Source organism: Heptranchias perlo, chromosome 38 (assembly GCF_035084215.1).
Source record: "Heptranchias perlo isolate sHepPer1 chromosome 38, sHepPer1.hap1, whole genome shotgun sequence".
Taxonomy (NCBI): Eukaryota; Metazoa; Chordata; class Chondrichthyes; order Hexanchiformes; family Hexanchidae; genus Heptranchias; species Heptranchias perlo.
Window position 1 is genome coordinate 11,270,485 of NC_090362.1, and position 19,627 is coordinate 11,290,111.

At 45.3% G+C, this 19,627-nt stretch overlaps 1 protein-coding gene across 7 annotated transcripts in view; it reads left to right on the forward strand.

The window, feature by feature from the left end:
- Positions 1-19,627, forward strand: part of LOC137304745 (neogenin-like) — a 140,949-nt gene that overhangs the window by 19,938 nt on the left and 101,384 nt on the right. For all 7 annotated transcript variants that reach the window (XM_067973439.1, XM_067973434.1, XM_067973433.1 and 4 more), the window contains exon 2: positions 15,086-15,403. In XM_067973439.1, coding sequence (XP_067829540.1) covers positions 15,086-15,403 — 318 coding nt within the window. The remainder of the gene's footprint in view (positions 1-15,085; positions 15,404-19,627) is intronic.

Here is a 19,627-nt window from a genome sequence, read left to right on the forward strand (position 1 = left end):
GGCCACAGTCTTTGGGAGATAGATGGGGAAAGGGGATGGGGCTACTGGTGTTAGCTGTGGCTCAGTGGTGGCACTCTTGCCTGAGTCAGAGAGTTGTGGGTTCAAGTCTCACTCCAGAGACTTGAGCACATAATCCAGGCTGACACTCCAGTGCAGTACTGAAGGAGTGCTGCATTGTCGGAGGTGCCATCTTTGAGATGAGACGTTAAACCAAGGCTCTGTCTGCCCTCTCAGGTGGATGTAAAAGATCTCATGGCACTATTACCGGTGTCCTGGCCAATATTTATCCCTCAACCAACATCACTAAAACAAATTATCTGGTCATTGACTCACTGTTGTTTGTGGGATTTTGTTGTGCTCTAATTGGCTGCCACATTTCCTACATTACAACAGTTACTACACTTTAAAAAGTACCTCATTGGCTGTAAAGTGCTTTGAGGTGTCCTGAGGTCATGAAAGGTGCTATATAAATGCAAGTTCTTTCCTTCTTACTTTCTGTGTGGGAGGATGTGGAGAAGAAGCCAAGATCTTTTGAGTCAGTGATTTTTTTTTTCTAGATTTCACTCACAGCAATGGGCACATTAGAAAGAAATTCAGAAATCAGTTGATTTAAGGATCTGGATTCCAAAGATGTTGGGATATGATGGAGTCGGAAGAGTACATTCTGCACCCAAACAAACAGAGAAAAGAGAAATCTTTCTGCCATCAGACTCCTTTGGGACTTTGAGAAAGCTGCACAGCAGGGACTAGGGCAGTGTTTTAGGGCTCTCTGCCATGTGGTTTAGCGTTTAATTAAAATTAAATACATTTCCTCTCAATTCCACTGGCAGCTTCCCAGTAGTGTCGGTTAACTCTGGAGTATGATTACTGAGCTATATTATAACCCCCTTCTGATAGGAGATCCTCGATGTAATTAAACTCCGTTGATCAGCAGTTAGCTGGAGGAGACCGCAGTGTCAGTTCCTGTTCAGTTTCTCTCGTATGTGACTGCTGCGCAGGCGGTTTCTGTCACCACCAATCACTTGCGGTTTGTCCTCTGATGGTTAGGAGGAAAATCAAGGACTTGTTAACCCTTCAAATACTTTTCCGTAGATACCAGCCTTGGTATCAGTGGGTAGCACTCTCACCTCTGAGTCAGAAGATCTTGGGTTCAAGCCCCACTCCAGAGATTTGAGCACAAAATCTAGGCTGACACTCTAGTGTAGTACTGAGGGAGTGCTGCACTGTCGGAGGTGCCGTCTTTCGGATGAGACATTAAACCGAGGCTCCGTCTGCCCTTTCAGGTGAGCGTAAAATGTCCCATAGCAATATCTGATGAAGAGCAGGGGAGTTCAACCTGGTGTCCTGGCCGATATTTATCCCTCAACCAACATCACTGGAAATATTAGAAAACTGGTCATTTATATCATTGCTGTTTGTGGAACCTTGCTGTGCAGAAATTAGTGCTGCATTTCCCAACAGTGACTACAATTTTAAAGTACTTAATTGGTTGTGAAGCCCTTTAGGACAACCCAAGGTCGTGAAAGGTGCAATATAAATGCAAGTTCTTTCATTCTTAAATGTTAGGGACGTTCAACTGTCTGAGCATGAAATTTGCATCTTTCTACCCTGACCCCACGTGCCCCTTCCCTCCTCTCGCTCTCCTCTCCTGTCTCTCTCTCTCCTTAGCTCTTCTCTCCTCTTGCTCCCACATCCTTCCCATGGGTGGACATCACAGCTGTGCCCAGTGCCGGCATCTGCACCTGTACAGTTTCCAAGAGGAGTCACCAGATAGTGAACAGTAGGGAAGCTTGGCTGGTCTAAAGCAATGTGGGCAACTGTAGTTTAACCAGCAGGTGCCTCAACGGAGATCTTCAGATCAGCTAACTCAGCACAGACCAGAGATCGAATCTCCTGGTCTGCATGGCTCAGTACTCCTTGGAGCAGTGCCTTCACCCACTAAGCCAGCAGCTGGTGTTTGGAGGGCAGTGTTTTGGTAAGGCTTGGCTTATTGCAATGCTAAGCACCTTGGTCTCCATGGATACGTCTTTCCTAGTCCAAGGGTCCCATGCTGGTGTTGGGGCAGCACCGGTTCGCAACTCTTAAAAAAAAATCTCTTGTGAGTCATAAATATTACTTCTTCTAGAAGAGCTGCTGACATGAAGTAAAAAGGCTCTGATAAATAATTTGTGCACAAGTATTTACCAATTCGGAACTTTTTTCTGAATCCCTCTTTCTACTAACTCTTGTTAATGGAGATGAAATATCCTGATATCTGGGCCGGTGGCCTTTTTGCCAGTTTTTCTTCTGTTGATTGCTCTGTGTCCTTGAGTTGTGCAGCATGGGTGCTGTGAATCACGGGCACTGCATGGCGAGTGGCTGCAAGGCCCAGTATTCCTTTATTGATGCTCATCATTAGCTCTGTGGCTGTCCGCTGCCTTCAGTAATGCGATTAGACATGCCTGCTGAACTGGAAGGGTAGAAGTGGTGAGAGATAGCGAACTGTACTGCAACCTTCGGAAGAGGAGAGGAAGCTACTGTTCAGAACAGAAACTGGACCTATTGGTTTGTCTTGAGGGTCGAATGAGGTGTTGATCTGTTGCTTGGGTACAGCTAACCTGAATATCCCAGGGACCCTTACACACAATCTTCTCTTCCACTCTCATCAACTTGCTGGTTTCCTATACTACAGGTGCTAGTCTTTCATCTAGGTTTCTCAATTTAAAAACAAGTATAACCCTAGCATGGAAACTGTGATAATGAACTTACAGCTTCCATTGATATCCAATGTATTAGGAACCTCTATTTGTATCGGAGTCCTACTTTGGCCAATGTGTCCTACAGGCATGTGTTTTTAGATACTGTCTTCCTATTCTGTTCAGGAGTTGAGATGGCTCTTGGTCAGTTACTAGTTTTCTCTCAGACATGATTTTGAGGGTTAAACCTGACTGGAAGAATCAAAGGCCCTGTCGAAGACTGGTGTTCTGCAGAAATCAGGTTCCCCTCCATTGAAATAGTCAGTGATTGACGATATGTTTGGACCAATTACTGGTGAGAAAGTTACTTTTGACATTAAATAGCAACAGACTCAGTACAATCACATTGGGCCTCCTTTTAACTCAGGTCTGAATGCGTTCCACAAGGCCACTTTCTCTGCTCTGCTGGAGAGAGAGCCAATTTTTGTTGTATGTTCTTGAGAGATGAATTTGACAAAATTTGCATCCTCTTGGAAGAAGGCTGTCAACCGAATTCTGTATTAGGGCTGGAGCACCAACGAACATATAAAGGACTGAGTTGAACCTATACTGTCCTGTGTAAGTTGTGCTATTCTGTGTTTGACTTGCTTTGTTACAAACTGGATAAACAAAAAATGACAAATAATCCTTCAATTTTGGCTTAAAAGAAGCTCAAGTTCTGGGTGTGAGTATTATCCATCTTTTTGAAGTGTTTGGTAATGTATCTCTAGGCTCTGGGATTTTCCAGTGTATAATGTTTCTTCCAATTAGATTAAGGAAAATCTTTCAGGTATTATGTCTCCGCAAGGGAGAATTGGTTTAATCTACACTTGTATGGCAGGGAGCTGCAGTGAGTGTGTTGTAAACGAGAACAGCTCGTTAATAGCGTCCGCTGCTTATGACAATGTGAAGAGCTTGCTGACATCAGTCCTAACTTTGCCTTGGACCAGTTTGAACCTGTTCCTCTTGTCCTACTTCCATATACTGTATATGGTCTACTGTCATTCGCCTGCTTTCAAGGTTGAAGAGCTCAAGTTTCCCAATCCTTCCTCATAACTTAGATGTTTGGCACTAGAACTTAGCCCCGTGGCTTCTCCGCACTGCCTCCAGTGCTTGAATTGTCTCTCTTGTGTTTCTGTGATTGGAACTGGACACAATACTCAAGGCGTGGTCTGACCAGGGTATGTTCATTTTCAGCCTGACATTCGCTTTGCTGATTTAAAAATATAATGTACTATTCTGTTTACTTTGTCTGTGCTTCACGTGCCTATACATGTCTAGTAATACCCCAAGATCTGTGGTTGGATACTGTTACTCTTTTTTTTTCTCCCCGTGTGCAGTACCGTACAATTATCTGTGTTGAATTTCTTGTGCCTATTTACTGATTTTATCCAGCTGCTTTAGTAGATTCTTAGCTGCCTCATCAGACTTGACTGATGCCCTGGTTCAGTATTGTCTGAAAATCTGACCAATTTACGTTCAAAATCCAAGTAATTATTGTAAGTTATAACAATAGGGACCTCGGTACATCTTCCCAGCACTGATCCCTGGGGCATTGCACTCAGTATATCCCCCCACGCCCTCCCCTCCCCCCCCCCCCCCCCGACCCTTGACATCATTCACGGCATTTGCTTGCTTTCAGCCAATGTCTCTTTCATGTCCAGGCTTTCCATGAATTCCAATGCTTTATAAGTTTTGAGTTGTGAGGAACTTCTTCAGAGGATTTCTGGAAGCTTATGTGCACCCTGTCATAAAACTTCCCATTTGGGATTTTGTTTATTCCAAAAGGTCACGGTTAATATTTTACTTATGAGTACATTAATGCATTAATCTGGTGAATCTTGTAAGTCAGGAGGTGGCAGCGAGAGGAGATAGTACAAGGGTTGTGAGGGTTTGCTGTTTCTAGGATGGAGATAGAAGATGAAGTGGGGCTTGGCTGTTTCTCGGGGGGAGGGTGGGGCTGGCTGTTTCTCGGAAGGGGGGCTGGATGTTTCTCGGGGTGGGGAGGGAGGGGGCCTGGATGTTTCTCGGGGTGGGGCGGGAGGGGGGCTGGTTGTTTCCCGGTGGGGGAGGAGTGCTGGCTGTTCCTCGGGGGAGGGAGGGGGCTGGCTGTTTCTTGGGGGGGGGGGGTGAGTGGGAATGGCTGTTTCTTGGGGAGGGGCGGGGTGTGCTGGGAGATGTTATGGGGCCTGGCTGTTTCTTCGAAGGGGCTGGGAGTTGGTTTAGGGATTATTTATTTCTTGGGGAGGGTTGTCGAGGTGGGTGTATATGTAAACCGTGCTGTTTTGCAGCTGTCGGAGAGGCAAGTCGACATAAACTGGAGCTCTGCTTAAACAAAAGCAGAGCTGTGTCTGCTGGCAGGAAGTAGACAGACTCCACCCCACCCCCATTTTGATGTCCCTCACTGACTGAATGTAACCATGGAAACCTTTGGCATGTGTAGCTTTATTCTCTTCTCTTAGCCTGTGGATATGGGTTCCTTAGATTCATGAAACATGCAGTACATTGCACTGCCTTTAGTGAGAAGAAATAGACAGAGAGACGTGCACAGAAAGGCAGAGTGTGTGGGCCTCCTGGGAGAAGGTAATGAGCAGAGAGAGAGAGGGAGGGAGAGGGTTAGGTGCCTCTGGAGGAGAGAGCTGATATCGAGCATGGGCACCCTGAGAAGAGATGATATGTACAGAAAGGGGGAAAGAGTATGGATACAGAATATGTGTAAATAGAAAATGTGGATACTCTGGAAGGGGATGTCTCTCACACGGGACAGAGTTGTCATTTGGATGTCACTGAAGTGCGATTGTGGCTCCGTTAAGTTTTCATGCTCTGTCCACTTGAACCGTGAAAAACGTCCTGCATTAAAAAATAGATTCAGTATTTCAAACTTGGGCAGTGTGTGGAGAATATGATTTGAGCTGTATAACAATAGAGTGAAGTACTGTGGATACAGGCCTGTCATTGAGAGTGGGAGTAGTTTGAGGTAATGAATGAAAAGTCCCTCATAGGGAGCATATTTCACAATATCTGAGTGTCTTGGCTTAAGAGATTATGTAAGGAATCTTACAACACCAGGTTATAGTCCAACAGTTTTATTTGAAAATCACAAGCTTTCGGAGATTATCTCCTTCGTCAGGTGAATGAGAGGTTCTCAAATCGCATATCTTATATTAGGCTGGGACACCATCACACTAATCAAAGGTGTCGTTGGTGTTCAGACAGGTTAGCCACGGAAAACCTGTCTGAACACCAACGACACGTTTGATTGGTGTGATGGTGTCCCAGCCTAATATAAGATATGCGATTTGAGAACCTCTCACTCACCTGACGAAGGAGATAATCTCCGCAAGCTTGTGATTTTCAAATAAAATTGTTGGACTATAACCTGGTGTTGTAAGATTCCTTACATTTGTCCACCCCAGTCCATCACCGGCATCTCCACATAAGAGATTATGAGCAACAAATAATGTAAGCGCAGAGAGTCACTTGGGCTTCGAAGGCTGAATGCCAGGGCCGGGGGCCATAGATTGGACATCCTTGGCCTGGTGAATCAAGGCACCAAATGGTGTAGTGACGATCCATACACATCAGCTGTGATCAGTAGCCATGGCAACACCTGGGAGCTCGTACTCTTGGGCTAGACGGAGGAAGAATCAGCCTGAGCTCCCACTCCTGATCACAGTGACCCCCGCTGGAAAGTGTGCACATGTGAATGTGGCATGGGGGACTTGGCTGTACAGTCGATTATCCAGCCAACATGTGAAGAGCCGAAAAATGGGCATTTGGCTGGAGAATCTGAAACTGCTGGCCCAACAAGATTTGGTGCCTTCAGACAAGAGAGCAGAATTTCTTCTTTTAATATACCTAAAGCAGGTACTGTGCTGGTAAAACCAAATCATGTTCGATCGGCATGTGGGATTATTTTAGCACCTCTGAGGAATTGTTTTTGGGGACAGCTCTCTGTTTATTCCAAGATCATTTCTCACTTCCTGTCTTAATTGTTTTGATTTTCACCAAAGTGAAACTCATGAGCACAGGTTGTGTTGAGGTCTCTGATCCTTTTTAAAAGAAACAGTCCTTTCGATTTGCTTCTGGTGTTTGAGGAGTTGACGAGCTCGGGGCTGTGGATGAGCAGTGTGTCCCAATCCTTGAATCCTATACTGTGTAATGAGCATTAGCTTGTCATCTCTTGCTCTGCACATTAGTATTCATCCTTCACCTGGTGTTGGGTGGTGTGACTGCTGTGGGACCATGCAGGATTTCTGTGTGGCAGCCACTACACAAGTGTGCCATTTATCTCTGTCTGCTTCCTCACAGCCACTGTTTGCTGGAGGGAGCTGTGATCATACTGTGATGAATATTCAGGTTTGTCTTGCACTGATCTGAAGGGAGGAAGAAAGTCACTTGTTTGGCGTCCAGATATTTTCTTTCTGGCGGTCTTTCCTTCTCCCTCTCCTCCTCCACCCTCCTCCCTAAAGTGCTGACTCCATGCTGGGGACCTGCTCCGTGGGCACTGGTCCCTCTCTGCAACCTTGCCCAAGGAGCCATTCCTCCATTGTAAGCCTGGGCAGGAAATGTTTGCAGGTTGTTTCCACACTGGGGAATCACATCCAAACCCAACTCTGTCCTTGTCCACCATACACACACACACACTTTCCAGCAGGAGTCAGGCCACATTTTCTTTTTGGCAAAAGAAAACTTTTTGAGAACTTGGAATTAAATGTTTTGTATCTTTCTGAAGCAGCTTTGCGTCTTTAAGGATGTGGCCACTCACAGTAGTGCTGTTTGTACAAGGAGGTGTGTGCGTGTGTGTATAAATAGTATGTGTGTAACTATTGATAGGATACTAGAATTGCCAACACGGGTTTAGTCCATTATGCCTGTGCCTGTGCCAGTGCCAGCTGTGCTACTGGCACTATCTAATCTAATCCTAGTTCCCTGCCCCCTTTTATATTATTTCATTTCAAATACTTATACAATTCCCTTTAATTTATGATGTGGAGATGCCGGTGATGGACTGGGGTTGACAATTGTAAACAATTTTACAACACCAAGTTATAGTCCAGCAATTTTATTTTAAATTCACAAGCTTTCGGAGATTTCCTCCTTCCTCAGGCAAATGTTTCAAGATGCACATCCTTTTTAGGTTCTCCTACACTCCCACTTTCACTTTCCTCTACAAACTAAGGTACAATATTTATTAACTATTCCCACACTCTCACGTACAAGATGGCTCCCTTCATCTCTAAGTGGCCACTCCCTTTTTTTGGCTGTCCTTTTATTTCTTACGTGCTTATAAAATCCCTTGGTGTTTCCTTCATGTTGATCACATCTTCTTTCAGGCTCCTTCTGAGTCCGAATAACCTCCCATCTTATTTCCCTTTGTTAGTTTATACTTTCTGTAGTTTTCTTTTGCTTAATGCCCATGTATTTAATTTTTTCAAACCTCATTTTTGTTCTAACATCTTTATTTATCCATGGAATTCCAACCTTTGACACAGCCCTTTACTCTAGGTCGGAGCATGTTTAACCTGACTCCGTTTGATCTGTTATCTTTTCCAGCCAATTAATTTGGACTCTGTCCTTGTTCATCCCACTGAAATGAGCCTCTATATTGGATTCTCTTTCTTTAAATTTATTGTGAAGCTAATTAGGTTGCAGTCCCTATTTCCCAGTTGTTCTCTTGCCTTCCGGTTGCTCACTTCTCCTGCAATGTTACCCAGATTCCAATCAAGCACTGCATCCTTCCCTGTTGGACATGCAACATACAGATTAAGGAAATAGTCTGGGAGTCATTTTAGAAACCCCAAACCATTTTAACTACCAGTGTTTGCCTTATCCCAGTGTACCCCCTTTATTACAACTGTTACTACTGTAAACCTCTCTAAATTGCCTAAGAATCTGATTGACAATTTCTTTCCCACTGTTTGGTGGTCTGTAAGAGTTTCCAAGGTTTTGTCTGCGTGGCCTGCTTAGGCCTGCCCTAAGGAGCCTCAAAGGCCACATATAAAGTTTAACTCCACTGATACTAACAGATCTTGGTGTTCTGATTTAGGATTTATCCACCAGTGAGGTGACACCCCTGGTCCATAACGTACTCTCAACATGACAACTGATCTGTTATATCTTAACACATCCCAGAGAGACTTCTCAGTCTGTGCATCACCTTCAATTTAAGAACTATTTTTCTGATGGCTGGAATCACGTTTTCACTTAATATCATCTGTTCTGTCTGTTTTCCTTTTCTGTGTGTCCTGGGTGTTGATTTGCGATACACATATAGTTTACTGTGGCTGCATTTTCAAACCATAGACATATTGAACACGGCAGGTTTGGGCCACAGGAAAAACTACACATAGGAGGGTCAGCAGGCTTGGTGAGCAGGCACACTGGAATTGGGGTTTTGGTATTTTGGGGGGAGGGAGGAGATTGATGTGAGTGCTCTGTATTTGCACGCTTGGCGTGAGCACTCAGTGCGCGCCCATGTTTGTGGGGAGGGGGTGCGAGATGTTGGTGTGGCCGATCAGCTCAGTACATCGGGGTTACTGTTGGTGCCTGGTAGGACTGTGTATGCTTTAACAGGTTGTTGCAACGCCTCTGCTCCCATTCAGACTGATAAGAGGTGTGGAAGGAAGTATTAATGGAATATTTCCTGTTTTTCTTGCAATAAGTCCCTAATTTGAATGGAGTGTACACGCGGAGAGGAAATGTGGATTGAACACAAACAGCAGCACGCGGCTGACAGCCTGCGCCCAGCGGATACCCGCTTCACTCCACGAGTTCCAGCAGAGCCAGGATCCCTGCTGCGGTAGCGGCTCACTCCCATTCACTTAATGTCACATCCTGGAGAGATTGTATCAGCTTCGTGCGCACATCACCAACAGCACCTGCACCGATACAGCAACTATGTGCAAAGTAGGAAATGTGAAACCGTGCTGCCTCTCCGCTGTGTTGATCTTTCTTGCTCTCCTCTCCTGGTGCTGACTCCTTTCTCGGGTGTGGCCCACCTGCAACGCCCCACCTCTCGCCGCGCGGCCCCCGACCCCTCCCTGGGTGCGGTTCCAGGTCCAGAGACTGTCCTTCCTGTATGAGCGTCAGCCGGCTGTCAGTAGTTGCTTTGTTATCAGGGGCTTCCAAGGGGATCCTTAAAGCCACCGCTTGTTCCCCCTCCCTGGAAAGCTCCTCGAGTTGATAATAAATGGGGATTAGCTTTTTGGCAACCAAAGGTATTAAGGGATATGGGCCAAAGGCAGTTATATGGAGTTAGATCACAGATCAGCCATGATCTTATCAAATGGCGGAGCAGGCATGAGGGGCTGAATGGCCTACTCCTGTTCCTATGTGTGTGTTTTTGTGAGAGATGTAAGAAAAAGCTTGAAATGTGAAATAAAACTAGATCTACCACACCATCTTCTTCCAACGCCTCTCCTTTGTTGTCCAGCTCAGTGGGACTGCCTTTACTTGGAACTCGTCAAGGATCTATCCATGGCCCCCTCCATTTCTTCATCTATGTGCTGCCCCTTGGTGACATCATCCTCAGATATGAGGTCAGGTTCTACATGTACACCAACGACACCCAGCTCTACCACTCCATCACCTCTCTCGACCCCCTCCACTGCCTCTGTGTTGTCATGATGTGGAGATGCCGGTGATGGACTGGGGTTGACAATTGTAAACAATTTTACAACACCAAGTTATAGTCCAGCAATTTTATTTTAAATTCACAAGCTTTCGGAGGCTTCCTCCTTCGTCAGGTGTTGTCTGTCACATCCTGGAGAGATTGTATCAGCTTCGTGCGCACAATCTGTGTTGTCAGACTGCTTGTCCAACATCCAGTACTGGATGAGTCGCAATTTCCTCCAGTTAAACATTGGGAAGAGTGAAGCCATTGTCTTCGCCATAAACTCCATTTGTCCATTTTCCAGTCTTTTTATCTTTGAATGTTTCTTCTAAAGGCTGGAGCTCTGTGTGGGATATATGATCCTCATGTAATTTATATTATGTGGTTTTGTGCATCCCCGATTTCCAGCACCTCTCCATTGGCGGCCGTACCTTCTGCTGCCTAGGCCCTAAACCCCTCTGCCTCTCGATCTCTCTCTCCTTCTTTAAGATGCTCCTTAAAACCAACCTCTTTGACCAAACTTTTGGTCACCTGCCCTAATATCTCATGTGGCTCGGTGTCAAATTTTGTTTGATAATCACTCCTGTGAAGCACTTTGGGATGTTTAACTACATTAAAGGCACTATATAAATGCAAGTTGTTGTTGTTGTTCAGTGATTGTGGAACTCTCTTTATTCTGAAGATACACGCCCCAGGAGGGTTGCCAGGGATTCTCATCCTGGTGTATAGAACTATCCCTTCAGGCCTCTCGTCACCACACTGCTGCGAATAACAAGTTACAAAGATAATGGATGTCATGTGAAGAGCCAATGTCCAGCCCCCTGGGAGCACGGGTCACACGGGCAGTGTGTATACTTTATAGACTGGAGTTGCGCTGCATGTTGTGATAGTGGGCAGAATATTAATCTTCCAGCATCCCGAAATAGATGAATTTGATCAAATGGAGTCTATGTAGAGAGAGGTGATTTACTCCTAACCTTCTTAGAGCTGAAAAAAGGAAAATAGGCCTGTTATGTACAGAGACAAATGTAACTTGCAGTGTGGGGATTGGAAGAATTGACAAACCCTTTTATCGTGTTTCATACCCCTGTAATATCAGATAAAGAATGGAGGACGATGCTTATTTAAAGGGAAATTTGTCTGAACAGTGCTGGGAAATGCAAGCAGTGGGGGGTGATGAAATTCAGGACACACAGAGGACAGACTCCTTAATTTACAGTGTAGGTTAGTGGGAGGAGACCAGAGGTTGTGCGAATAAACCACTTGGTCTGATTTAATTGGCTTGTTTGAGGTGGTTCACCCCTTGCACATTATAGCTCTCCAGTTAGTCTCATCTGTGATTCTGCTCTCTGTGTCCCACCCCTTCTTCGTCTTTCTTTCATTCTAAGGCTCCATTAAAAACAAAATTCCGTCACTCTGACTCTGTGTCCTTGCGTCTCTTTGTCTCCCATCCAATGCTTTGTGTTCCTGTCTCACTTTCTCTACCTCTCTGTGTTCTTTCTATCCATCTGCCTCTTCGCTCCCTTCTTTCTCTCTTTCTCTGCCTCCCTCTTTCTCTGCCTCCCTCTTTCTCTGCTGCTTTTTCTTTCTCTGCCCCCCCTCGCTCTCTTCTCCCCCCCTCGCTCTCTGCTCCCCCCTCGCTCTCTGCTCCCCCCTCGCTCTCTGCTCCCCCCTCGCTCTCTGCTCCCCCCTCGCTCTCTGCTCCCCCCTCGCTCTCTGCTCCCCCCTCGCAGCTCTCTGCCCCCCCCTTGCTCTCTGCCCCCCCCTCGCTCTCTCTCTTGTATCTACTTCTGTCTCTGAATTGCCTCTCTCAATCGCTCTGCTTCTCCCCTTCATTATACAACCTCAGTAAAGCTCTACTGTCGCAGTGTTTTCTAAAGTTACTGGACCTGGGCTGCATCGTCTCTTGTGTTCCAGGTTCTGATGATGTGCATTCACAGTAGGCTGTGCTCGAGTAGAAGTGCTTGACTCCCGAGGGTTGTTGTAAGGGTGGAGTGTCTTTAATTGTAAGTGTGTGACACGACCTCAAGTCTGAAAACATGGTCTGTTTAAGAAGGTATTAGGTCACTGGCTGTAATGTAGTGAGCACTTCATTAAGGAGAGGTTCAAATACAATTAGTCCTAACTGCGTTCATCAGTTCTTATCAATGTCAATCATGTGAATGAGGTGACGTATTATATGTGTGTGTGACCTCCCCACTTTCTCCCCCCCCCCCCCCCCCACAAAGTGAATTTTAATTGCTGGACCTTAAGTGATGGGTTGAAATGTAATGCTCCAGAATGTATTGTATTAAAGCCAGATGGAGCATGATCACTGTCTGAAGTCACACATAGAATTAGCACTAGGGTGAGGCACAAGAGATGGCTGGTGCCTGTAGAGCTGTATTCCTGCAAGGGGTCAGCACCTCCAGGAGTGCAGAAAACTGGTGGGGTTGTGGAGGGGGGAGGTCGGAGGGGAAGAACCAAATGTCTGGATTAGCAGAAAGGCAAGATATACAATGAGTAACTACCGATCCCTACTATTGGCTGGAAATCAACCAGAGGACGCTGCAGAGCACAGTCTGGGGTTTCTACTTTGTAGGGTGCAGAGGTGACGTAGATAATGTTGATTGGGCCAGGAAAAGGCACGAGAGATATGATGGAAGGGAGCTGGAGGACTGTATTGAGGGCTGTCAGTGGTGATTTTTTGAGAAGCTTGTCACGATGTGATAGAGGTAAAATGAGAGTGGGCAGCTCTTATTGAAACCGACCTCCTTTGTTCTGTCACTCAAAGTGTAGCTGCTCCGAGATGTCGTTTAGCCTAGGGGTGCCCCCATGAGCTTTTTTCTCTCTCTCCAATTCATTTAATTCTCAGCACTTCAAACCAAGTCTGCTCCAAATGCTGTTTAAAAAGAGGACATCTCACCATCAGTGAGAGACGTAACCAATGATTCAATTAATATATCTTTTATTTTTATGTCTGTTTCTGCTGTTTTCAAAAAACTAGTACTGACATCATCTGGCTTAAAGTGTGATGGAGTTGGAGTAACATCAGTCAAGAAACAATAGCACAGGATACAGGCTAGGAGAAGTTACTGAGTCAAACGGTGCGAGGATATTATTTGACTGTACCTGTACTTATAATCCAGCTTCCTCATGCTGTTGGGCTCAGTAACACCTCCTAGTCAGTACCCTGTGTTACGAACAGAATCTCTACTGATGTTAATCTGATTCCCTCACAACAATATGCTCAGTATAATTCCTCTACATAGTATATCAAGGGTGCCCCTAGCATTATTGGGTCTCTGTCTTCTTCCTGTCTTCAGAGCGATGTGGAATTCTACCAGAACGTTTGTATTCACTGCCTTATCATCCTCTCGGGTTTACAATGATACTGTTTGATTCAATGTCTCAGAGTAGAACCAGCCCCTATTTAACACCCAAATCCTGGAACGGTTTACCACGCTTAACCCAATTTAATTTTGTTATGGGCGTCGTTATTTTTGGAGGGTGGTGGGGCGGAGGAATTGAAAAGAAAGAAGTCTTGCACTTATATAACCACTTATCGTGCCTCTCAGAAATGTCTCAAAGTGCTTCACGTACAGTGAACTACTTTGAAATGCAGCAACACTTTTACTCATCAGACTATTGTGGAAGCAGAGACTATTGTGGTTTAAGAGTTCCAGATATTACTGTGGACCCAACTTACTGAGAACGTGTGAGGTGCTGTTATTGTGAAAGATTATGGACCTGACACACACACCCTCAAATTCTCAGAGCTAGCACCTTGGTGCTCTGTGTAAAAGACTATCTACAATACGATGGGAAGTAGGATTAGTTGAAGAGGAATTAAATAGTCGGAGGGTACTTTGAGCTGCTAACAAGACCCAGTACAGCATTTTGTTTAATGTGTTGATCAGACTCTCGATGTTGCTTTGAGGGACAAATAACACATTTTCACTGAGAGCGGTGGGCTTTATTTCACATTAATAAGTGTGTGTCAGGCTGTGTCTCGTGTCCCAATGTGCTTGAATTTTTATTTGGTAGAAGCACAGCCTCGATGAGCTGCCGTGCAGCTGATTTGCATTTCTGAAATCTAAATGACAGTTTTCCATTGAATGTCGGCCAGCCTTGCCTCAGCCTCCAGTCACACCTGCAAATCTCCATCCGCACTCATTTCACTGGCTTCACAGTCACATTTTTCAGTTTCACATTTCTTCTCCTTTCTCCTGAAGACGCTAACTCTTGCAGGGGTGCAGTTCCCTGGGCGCGAGCAGCCCTTTGGTCCCTGGCCCAAATGACCGTTCTCCTTGTGAGACACGGCGATGAGTATCAGCAGGCAATTTAACCATGGGGGGCATCACAGTCGATTCTATCTTCAATCGGCACCCCTGCGTTTGCTTTTCCGCTGAGGTCACTGGGTCCTGGGCAATTGCAGTGTACTTATTGCTGCCCCAACTGAGGTCAGCTAACTCAGCAAAGACCTTTCTGCTGTGTATAGCTCCTGGGACCTTCCTACTCTGTATCACTCAGTAGTGCAGGCAGTGCATTCATTCACTGGGCAATGTGGGGGTTTTGACTGATTCCTTCACTGAAAGATAAGTGTCACCCTGGCAGAGGATTGTGTGGTAATGTTTGTGTGTAGACGTCTCAATCTTTTATTTTTCCTTACTGTCCTGTCCCACTACCGGACACTTTTTTTAAAACACGAGGTGCTTATTTTGCAGAAAGATTAAGTGTTCTTTTAATTGAATGTTGCTTCTCTGTTTCTTCGCAGAATCTGTCATCCGAACATTCACCCCTTTCTACTTCACGGTGGAGCCAGCAGACACGCTTGCGATACGAGGGTCCTCGGTTATACTGAACTGTTCAGTGTTCGCTGAACCCGGTGCCAAAATTGAATGGAGAAAAGACGGGACTTTCCTAAATCTGGTTTCAGATGAACGCAGGCAGATGCTTCCGGAAGGATCATTGTTGATACAGAGCGTGGTACATTCTAAACACCACAAACCTGATGAGGGATTTTATCAGTGCGTCGCCACTATCGACAGTCTGGGAACCATTGTGAGCCGGACCGCCAAGATGACCGTAGCAGGTAGGTGCTATTGTAGAGCATTAACCTCAGGGAGATGCTCCCGTCACTGTCCAACTTGTGCATCAGCTGAGGCACTGGTTTCCTGCACTTGAACCCAAGGTTCTTCAGTGGTGGTGAAACATCACAGCTGTGCTGAATCCTATCCGCGCACAGGCTGGAGGATGATCAAGAGCAGGAACTTTGACTGAACGCTGTCCTGTTTCTAGTCCAGGGTTGCTGAGATTGGTTGTAATGCCTCAGCTGCTGTCTTGGCTGAGATCTGCTAACTCAGCACAGAGATTGGATTTAACCTGGGACCTCCTGGTCTGTGTGGTTCACTTGCACGCTGAGTGGCGAATTTACCAACTGAGCCATGAGTGAACTGCTGTGTGTGGAGATTGAATTATAGTCAAACAAGGAAGCCCATGCTGACAGCAGTGTCATTTCTGGTTGTATAATTCAGTGAATAGTGAAGTTTTTGTGTGTTCATAAGGATGGCTCAATCCACCTTGAACTGGTGAACATTTATGTTCTGCTCTAAAATGTGGAATTTTAAGCCTTTTATACTGGAAGCTCTCTGGACCTGGTTTGAGGTTTTGTAGCTCAGGCAGAGTTTGAATTGAATGAATAGATTGTAAGTCAAGGCTGAGAGTGCTATGAGTATTCTCAGTAATTGTACCTTCACCTTTCCATTTAATTTAAACGGTGTTTCGGAACTCAGTTTCACACCATGTCTGGCGTGTTGCTGAGCAGCGTGTGGAGTTCAGTCTTTCCTCCTGTCATACATGGGGGAACTGCGAAACCCTGATGGAAGTTGAAATTGTGCATGTTATTAATCTATGGCAAATTATACAGTGTTGCAGGCGTGTCATTGTAGGAGTCATGGTACTGAATAATATAATTACCATACATCCGTCAGTTTCAAGTTTTCAAGATTGTACCAATTACTGTATCGCATGGCGGTGCCATCACTGTCAGCACTGCACACGTTACCCAACACCGTATAATCTCGCTTCAGTTTTATGTCACTTTTTTCTGTCCCTTTCCTCCTCTCCTGAAGATGCGGGCTCTTACTGGAGTATGTGTTGATGGGTGTCTGTTGCACCCGGTGACCTCTCCCCAATGACGTTAGCCCAGGGGTTGCTGGCTGAGGTAGCTCACTCTGGCAGGACTGCAAAACCAGGCCGGCAATCAAACCTTGGAATCCTCCGGTCTGCATGGCTTAGGGCCATACCAGAAAATGCCTTATCCCAGCCCACTGGGCTTTACACACTGCGGCGGAAACCAGTAGAATAGGGGTGTTTTATTAAACTGAGCCAACTGGCAGTGTTGATGTCCTTCGTAGTCAGTGTTTGAAATGTCTACTTCTCATAGTTGTTTAATTCAAATTTTCTGATAATTCAAGACTTTTTTTAAGCATTCATTTCGTATGTCAGCCATGGTTCAGCGGGTAGAACTCTCACCTCTGAGTCAGAAGGTCGTGGGTTTAAGTCCCAATCCAGAGACTTCAGCTCAAAATCTCGGCTAACACTCCAGTGCTGTACTGAGTGAGTGCTGCACTGTTGGAAGTGCCATCTTTTGGATGAGATGTTAAACTGAGTTCTCCCCGATGTCCTGGCCAACATTTATCCCTGAACCAACATCATTAAAACAGATTATCTGATCATTATCACATTGCTGTGTGCAATTTGGCTGCCACATTTCCTACATTACAACAGTGACTGCACTTCAAAAGTACTTCATTGGCTGCAAAGCGCTTTGGGACATCCTGAGGTCATGAAAGGTGCGCTATAAATACAAGTGTCTCTCTGTTATTTATGTTGTGTCATTCAAATTAATGATTAATTCAATTTTTTTTAGTGCAAAAAGGTGACTGAATTATCAGGAGTGGACTGTATCTGATTCTGATTGATTTAATAAAGTAGTGCAGTACCTTTATATTGCAATTAGGTGTCTCTAGGGTACATTGTGAGTATAGTGGAATACTGCCCACTAGTGTTAGATAACCAATAGCACAAGATCTGCACTTGAAACATTATAGCGCTTTGTCATGTCAATCAAGACGTCTCAAAGCACTTAACATACAACAAATTACTTCAAAGTGCAGTCAACGTTATGTGGGCAAATGTGCAGCCATTTTGTGCACAGCCAGATCCCACAAATAGCAATGAGATGAATGTGCAGTTCATTTGTTTTTGGTGATTTTGGCCAGGACATCAGGAGAATTCACTGTCCCTTTTTAACTAGGAACACAGAATCTTTAATATCTGACTGAATTACAGGAACTGTCAGTTGGGCCTTTAGTTTAATGTATCAAACAAAAGACAGCACCTCCTACAATGCAGCACTCCTTAAGTGCTGCACTGAAGTGTCAGTGTGCTCAGCAGAAAATACCACCAACTGACTAAGCTGACATGTTCTGTAAGTTCATTTTAACTTGAATGAGAGTGCTGCGTGCATCTTGGTTTGTATTTCTCCAGCTTATGTAGAGTAGGATTTGCTGCACAATTTTTGGCATGTTTTATTGAAGAAAAATCGTCGCAGATGTTTTTGTGTTGAGCAGATCCTGTGCGATGCTTTAGCTGTGTGACATCTTACCCTGAACTTACAGCGTGTGAGTGTGAATCTAAGCCATCCGGAGCAGAAGGTCCCAGGCTCACTCCCCAGTCTGTGCTGGGTTAGCTGATCTCAGCTGGGTAACAAGTGGGGAGCTACAATTGGCCTCAGCAGCCCTGGGTTAGAAGGCGAAAAAGCAGGGTTCCTGATCACGATCTGGTGACTCTTGCAGGAAACAGGTGGACAGGATTGAGTTCAGTTATATAAAGCTCTGGTTAAACCCCACCTGGAGCACTGTATCTAGTTCTGGGCACCACATCTCAGGAAGGATACATTGGCCTTGGAGGGGGTGCAGTGCAGATTCACCAGAATGATACCGGGGCTTAGAGGGTTAAATTATGAGGACATTGCATAGATTAGGCTTGTATTCCCTTGAATATAGAAGATTAAGGGGTGATCTAATTGAGGCATTTAAGATGATTAAAGGATTTGATAGGGTAGATAGAGAGAAACTATTTCCTCTGGTGGGAGAGTCCAGAACAAGGGGGCATAATCTTAAAATTAGAGCTCAGCCGTTCAGGGGTGATGTCAGGAAGCACTTCTTCACACAAAGGGGAGTGGAAATCTGGAACACTCTTCCCCCAAAAAGATGTTGAGGCTGGGGGTCAATTGAAAATGTCAAAATTGACATTGATAGATTTTTTGTTCGGTAAGGGTATTAAGGGTTACAGAACCAAAGCGGGTAGATGGAGTTAAGATACAGATCAGCCATGATCTAATTGAATGTCAGAACATACTGGAGGGGCTGAATGGCCTCCTCCTGTTTCTTTGTTCAGCCCTGAAGCGTGAAGCCCGCCATGCTCAATGTGTAGGTTCACAAATGGGGAATGGCCGTCTGGATGACGTACCAGAAGGTAGGCTACTCTGTAGAGCTGAACACGAACAAGAGACACCACCTTGGGTAGAAGTAGGGAGGAGATAAATATCTATTAAATTACTGCGACTGGCGCTGACTAGTGCAGTGGACACGTGTGATGGTCTTGCCAGAATTCTGATGACTCTGAGCACAGAGTCATTGACCCATCAGCACCTGCCAACTACTTATCACCTACAACGTGTCCGCAGTATCTAATTACTGTCAGCCCATCAGTGCTGGAGTCCTGCTTTCACTTCGTGAAGGAGAACATGATTTTCAGTTGCCTGGTTACCAAAGAGAGAAAGAATGAGCTGTTGCTGAATGTTAGGGATCCAGTAACTCCGTGTTGTACTGGTCCCTACATCACAACAGTAACACACGTCAAAAGTACTTCCCAGTAACTCCGTGTTGTACTGGTCCCTACATCACAACAGTAACACACGTCAAAAGTACTTCATTGGCTATAAAGTGCTTTGGGAAGTCCTGAGGTCGTGAAAGGCGTTATATAAATGCAAGTTCGTTCTTTCTTTACTGAATTCGTAACTCACCAGTTAGTGGAATGTGCCTCGATATTAAAGCTGTTTTTACTTGTCGTGCGAGATCCGTGCTAGATCCGTGCTAGCACCACCAGTTCCCGGAAGCACGAGTCTTGTGCAGCCGGCTGAAAGCCAAATGTGAGACTGTCAGGGCTCCATGAATCTAGTGGTTGGGGAAACTAGCTAAAGGTGGGACTTCCCAGCCGCTAATCCTAGTGCTTTTATGTTCGCTTTGCA